Source organism: Mesitornis unicolor, unplaced genomic scaffold, assembly GCF_000695765.1.
Source record: "Mesitornis unicolor isolate BGI_N332 unplaced genomic scaffold, ASM69576v1 scaffold22586, whole genome shotgun sequence".
Classification (NCBI taxonomy): Eukaryota; Metazoa; Chordata; class Aves; order Mesitornithiformes; family Mesitornithidae; genus Mesitornis; species Mesitornis unicolor.
The window spans coordinates 37761-43988 of record NW_010189205.1 but is presented as its reverse complement, the minus strand read 5'-3'; the positions used below and the strand labels follow the sequence as shown (position 1 = coordinate 43988).

At 39.0% G+C, this 6228-nt stretch overlaps 1 protein-coding gene across 1 annotated transcript in view; it reads left to right on the top strand.

Moving 5' to 3' along the window:
* The first annotated feature begins 411 nt into the window (after window positions 1-411).
* The window catches only part of TTC13 (tetratricopeptide repeat domain 13), a 38503-nt gene continuing 32686 nt past the window's right edge, over window positions 412-6228 (top strand). The window contains exons 1-3 of the mRNA XM_010185996.1: window positions 412-505; window positions 1233-1327; window positions 4284-4359. Coding sequence (XP_010184298.1) covers window positions 412-505; window positions 1233-1327; window positions 4284-4359 — 265 coding nt within the window. The remainder of the gene's footprint in view (window positions 506-1232; window positions 1328-4283; window positions 4360-6228) is intronic.

Sequence of the window (6228 nt, the reverse complement as noted above, 5' to 3'; positions counted from 1 at the left end):
GGGGGCCCCTTTGCCTCCCTCTCATGAGCTTCTTCTACCCGTTGGGCCTGCCTCAGGGAAGGGAGGGTATGGCTCCAGTGGTCTGTCTCCTCCTCACGCTCCATGATCGTTCTCAGCCTACTTACCTCCGCCCTGAGCTCCACCACTATGCGGAGGAGCTCCTCTACTTGGGCACACCTCCCACAGACCTGCTCACTGCTGCCATCAGACATCGGCACAGGAGCAGGGCACACCCTGCAGCTCTACACCTGAGCGGCACCGTGCTCCCACCGTTGCTCCGCCTGGCAAGCTGCGCCTGCCTTGGTGGGTGTATGGCTGAGGGAGGCCATAGCTCTCTGTTTAGTGGTAACCATTGCTGACCGGCTGATCTGGCCTGGCCTCAGCGCCGCTTCCTGCGCAGACTGCCGCGCCATGCCCTGTTTGCCCGCCCTGTTCGCCGCGTTCCCTGGGGGCTGCTTTTCTACCTGTGGACAGCAACCGTCACTCCTGTCCCCGCCCACGGGGAGTCAGCGCTGACCGCCGCCAGGTGCTCACGTTCCCTCTCCGAGGGGGGTCTGGGACACCCTCTCTTTCCCACTTTTTGTCTTCGCGCTTGGTTTTTGTTTTTCCCGTGGTTTAGCCGCTTTTGTCACTTCAGCAAGGTCCTCCGTGTGATCCTCCTCTCTGGAGCTCTTCACCTCTGTGACTGCCCAAGTCAATTGCGGTTTACTTCTCTGTCTGCTTTTTACAGTCTTTATGCCTCTGTTTCTTGGACTTCCAGCAGCAGCTCCTTCCCTAGCTCTGTATTGTCCATTCCATTTATTTTCCTCTCTGGGATTAGAATTATTAATTTTGTCTGTAATTTCTTGGGCCAGAGAATCGAATCATAATGCCAAATGAGGACATGTCTATGCCAAACTTTTCTTATTTGCTTCTAGCTTCTTCCCTTTTTATCTTCCCGTACTCCTGTTTTTAAAAAAAAAAAAACCCTACATTTTTTTCGTGTACTTTTAGCCATAAGCATGAGCAGAAGTAGTGATAAAAGTAATTATATAAAAGCAGTCATGTTGACTATTGCTTTCTTGGCTGTGTGGATGCAGCGCTGTGTGCAGAAAGTACTTAATGAAAGTTCTGCCCTGTGGAGTGCCCAATGGGTTACCTGTTCAGGTGAACATAAGGGAATGTGAGATGTGATCATTGAACATAGATGTAACTCTTTGAGTTCCTAAAGATGTTTTCTCTCTTTCCCCCAGATTCATCGTTTTTGCACTTCCATGAATCAGATTGTGACATAGGAGGGTCTTCATCTTGTGAATCTGTGCTTTCTCTCAACACGGAAAAAATTCTGGTATGATATCAAGAATATAATGTTCAAAACCATTTTTAATAGATTGTCGAAGTCGCAAATAGCTTTAGCTGCATAACCAATTAGAATGAAGTTAAAAAAATAACTACAAATAGAGTCTGTTAATCAGTAAGCATAGGTCCCCAGAAGGTTTAAGTATTAATTAACTCAAGTTGCTCATGAAAGTACGATTTCATAGTACTCTGTCATAGATCTCTAGGGCTATCAGCAATTTCAGCTAATTGAAACTGATGTTTCTACTAAAGGCTAACCTTCACCTGGATTAGTCTACCAATTAACTTTTTTATTTTTAGGGATGCAAGGGCCATGGCTGAGAAAGGAAAAGGTGCCTTAGTTTTTGCCCAGATTAACTACCTGAGGAGGTTTACCACAAAATGTGTGTAAGAGTGGTAACTTGCAGTCACTACAGAAATAACATTGTGCACAGATGACAAAGTCAGAGGCTTCAGACCATATTTCACTAGATGTGATACAGATATGGTATGTGGAGAATACTCTAACGAAAGAAGAGTATCTCTTAGTAGAAAGACTTCAAGAGGGTTATTTTGGAATTTGAGTTTTCTTGCAACACTACTGTTACCTATTGATCTTAAACAAGTCAAATCTTGAGTCTACATCAGAACAAAAGTTTGGTGTTACTTCTTCAGTCCAGTGGAGTCACAGATATTGCAAATCTTCAAATAATTCCTGTGTGAATATACAAAGAAGCCTTGGAAAATTTCTGGAATTTATTTGCTATGGAAGTGTGTGGAAACAGTATTCTAATTTGAATCAACTTCTCCAGTTCGAAAGAAAACTACTCTACTGCAAATCCACCAAGCCAATTATTTACATTTAATATTATCCTTAGACATTACTTCACCAGATATTGGTCAGATCTTCTGTCTAATCTAGTCTAGCAGTACCAGCAGTTTTTTTCCTAAGGCAGTGAAATGTATATTAGTTTGTTAAAAGTTTTCCTGTTTCAAAAAAAAGAAGTTTAGAAGAGAGCAACAACTCAACCTATCAGGACCTGATGCTGTGATGAAAATTATTCTTTAATTTCTTGAAGACAGAATTACTCACAATTTTAGCATGTAGAGCTGCAGAATGTCTAACCTATAACTGGATTCAGAATTTGTTGAAGTATGAATCCCCTTCCTCCTCCACCACAAGAACCAAACGTTGTTCTGTTATTCTATGATAACAAAACAAAGGAGGTAGATGAGGTTGGGGGAAACTGTGTGGTACTTCTCTTCCTGAGTGTCGCATGCAGCTCTGTAATTCATAGGATATTAATGTAATGCCAGATTATTTTGGTTGTAGCTTAATTTCCAGTACCCAGCATGGAATCTCGCTATATCTTATCTTTTATCTGCAGACAAAGTAGCGTAGGCCTTTTTTGTGAAAGGCCACCAAGGCCATTTTGTAAAAAATCCACCAAGGAAGAGGTTGTACTTCAGTAAAAATGATTTTTTTTTCCCTAGTGTTAAGACAATTATAGAAGAATAATATTTTGCAGAGTTAAATGTTGAAGATCACTTTCTGAAGTAGGTTTTCTGGAAATTCCCTGAAGGCCATTGATGATATAAAAAGGTTGTGTTTGGACGTGTGTTATTGGTAAATATATATGGTCTACAATGTAGATTTAGTTTTCTAATTGTTATACCTGTTGAACGCTGCTCATTCTTTGCTGTTTTTAATGACTTTTTTCCAATGAGGAAAAGAACTTTACTGTTCTGTTACTGTAGGTGCAGAGTAATAATTCTCAGAATGTTATAGTGTAATGTAGAGCTCATATGTGATCTCTAATTTCAGTAAAAACAAGGTTTGTAAAATCTGATTTGCTAATCATTCATACCCTCCTAAATACTCAAAGTTTTGGAGCACACCAAACTTTCTTCTCATTCCAAAGATTATTAAATGAACAGGGCAGAAACTGTGCAGTGAGATTTGGCCAGTTGTTTTTGCACTTTGTAGATCATTGAAATATCTGTGTCATGGGCACAAATAACAAAGCTACTTTTGATTGAATGAGCCAAAAAAAGTGGAAAGGAAAAGGACAAAGTGCAGTCATTTTCAGTAGAGAAAATGATGAGATAAATATCTTCTCTGAAGTTTAAGGTGTTTAGCTGTCTTTTCTGAAGTTAAAGATGTACATATTTGCTGTTTAGCTGAAGCAAAAGAAGAGACCTGAACAGTGAGCGAAGTTTTTTCCCCTTCTTACTTCCTAAAACAGTTTGTAAGACCTATTAATTAAATGAGCAATTTGTATTTTTCAAATATAAACTGCTCTGGTAGGCTCACAGCTGTCTATGGAAAATACTTGTGAAAATGAATAGAGTATTTCTGTATTTCTGAGGGGTTGTCTTTGGCCATATTGGTTTCTGTGTAGGTACATTATTTGGGGAACAGAAATCTTAGATTATGCTAAATTTAGCTGAACAAAGTCTATAACTGATAAAAGTTATTGTTAAAAGGACAGCCTTTTTACTTTAGTATGACACTGTTAAGTTAAATTTGTCTTTATTGTTGGAGTGATTCTCTTTTCAGTGTTTTACTCTTCTGTAGTACCCTTCCCTTTGCAGGAGACAAAGAAATAATTAATCAGGTAAAGAGTATAAACTTTCCTGTGGAATAGCAGGTGTCTTAGAAAGACTTCCAAAGCTTCATGTTAAGGAGATGTACTATAGAAACATCAGCCACTGGTAAAATGTTGACAGTGTCCTTTCTTCTGAAAGGTTTGGTTAGCCTTACATTAACAGCAACACCTGACTGAAGAGCAGTTGTTCTCCCTGTGGAAGACTAGGAATTAATTTGCTTTCAGTTACCTTAAAGCAATCATATTAGTCTTAAGTTTTTGATTTAAGTCATTCTCTTAGGGATTTAAGACATGGGTTTTCTATTAAATTCTTTACTGTTGTTTGCTGAACACTTAAAAAAACATGATGTTTTACAGAGTCAAGCGAAGTTGCTTGCAGAGCAAAAACGATTTCCATTTGCTACTGATAATGACAACACAAATGAAGAATTGGGTAAGATGCCTTATATAAGGTTTGTGCAGGTGAATTATTAGCACTGAGTGTTTTGAAACTGAACTGTTGATTTCTTAGTGCCGCATTAATTTTAAAGTTATCCTAATAAGCCTGAAAATACATTGAGTTTTCACTGGTCATACAAAGAAAATATGTCTCTTCCTAAAAATCTTTTCTGCTTTGCTCGCTAGAATTCTTCACCATGTCTGCTTAAGCAGGTGTTTAAAAAGCATTTTGATCTCAGCTAGTTCTTGCTTCCCTTTTTCTGCCATTATTGATGGCTAAAACTATTCGAGCATCCAGAATATTTCGCCAATGGAATATGCTTTCTATCAATCATGGATCTTGGATCTGTCTTGCCTCTCCACACACCCTTCCCATCAATGCTTATCGGCAGCAGGAAGGCTTTCTGAAATATGTCCTTATGCAGGCTGCTACTTGATGTTTTTTCAAAGCACACTCAGCACAGAAAATGGAGGCATTTCAAATAAAACGACAGGAAATACTTTTCTCAAAGGACTTGAGTAAGGAGTTACTTGCAGTGCTTCTCCAAACTGGTATTCCCTATAGAAAGTAGAGGTATGAGGCAGCAAAGAGATTGTTGCGGATGTATGTCAAGGAAGGAAGCAGACTGCCTTTTATATAAGAGTAAAGGGAAACTTTACTGATAAGTTATCCAACAAAATTAAAACAATTGAGTAGGGGGGTTTTTGGCATAATTTCTGCCTTCACTGATTTATCAGGAAAATTTGGGGGCTTAATCGTTTCATATTCCTAGCATCCCTAACTATGTTCATAGAATCCTGGAGGGAATACTGAACTTTGATCCAGCAGAAAATATTTGATGCTTTTAGTATCTGCTCTGTAGATTTGGAAAACTGTGCCAGAAGGTCCCTACCCTCATGTTTGGCCTGTAGGCTGGCCCCTACCTACCCCCTTTATATCTAGTATGTCATGGTGTGAGTAGCCTGGGTCCTTCTTGTTTATGCGTGCTACTTTTAACTGTTCTGATGAAACGTATTGTGAGATGTATGGGACTTTCTGAAGCAATATTAGTACCCAAATACTTGGGCTAATGGACTATTCTTAACCCTTAGGTTTTTCATAATAAAGTACTTACTTGTATTTTTGTAGGATTTAATTAAAGATGAAAACATTAATCGAAGAGTTAAAAATAAAAAGCTGATGCTGTATCAGCTACTAGCTGCCAATCACTTGCCACAATTTTATATAGTCTATGATCTCCCGCGTTTTGCCAGGAGTCATGGATAAACGGAATAAACTCATTATCAGCAAGACGATGAGTCTTCGTTATCTTCCTTCCTCCATTTTTCCCCTTAGTACTGGCATGGTTGGTTGATTTTATGTTACCTGCCAACTGTTCTGGGATTGGAACTATAAAGATGGTGCTGAGAACTGTGTAGTCTTGGAGGAGAATGAAATTAAGAATATTCAAGAGCTCTTCAACCTGTCCTTCACTCTTCTTCACATTTTCTTTACTTTTTTGTAAATGTATGGCTATATAACTTTACCCAGTGAAGCTTTTTATGTGTTGAGGAAAAAGCATATATTGCACACAAATACTTCCTTCTGCATAATAGAAATGCTCCAAGAACGAGGCAAGCTCTGGATTTAACACATTTCATATTTCTTTCATTTAACTTTTTTCCTCCTTTAATGAACAGTGCCTAGTGACACTGCCAAAACAACGTGGCTCTGCCTGCATGAAAGATAAGTGTCTGCATCCTGTTAAAAATATCTTTGTTCTAACTGGCTTGCTTGTCTCTTCTCTTGTTTAAGTAAATAATTAAGCTGAGAGATGCGTCTTCCATTCTGTTTGGATGGTTGCTGAAACTCATTAGATTATGG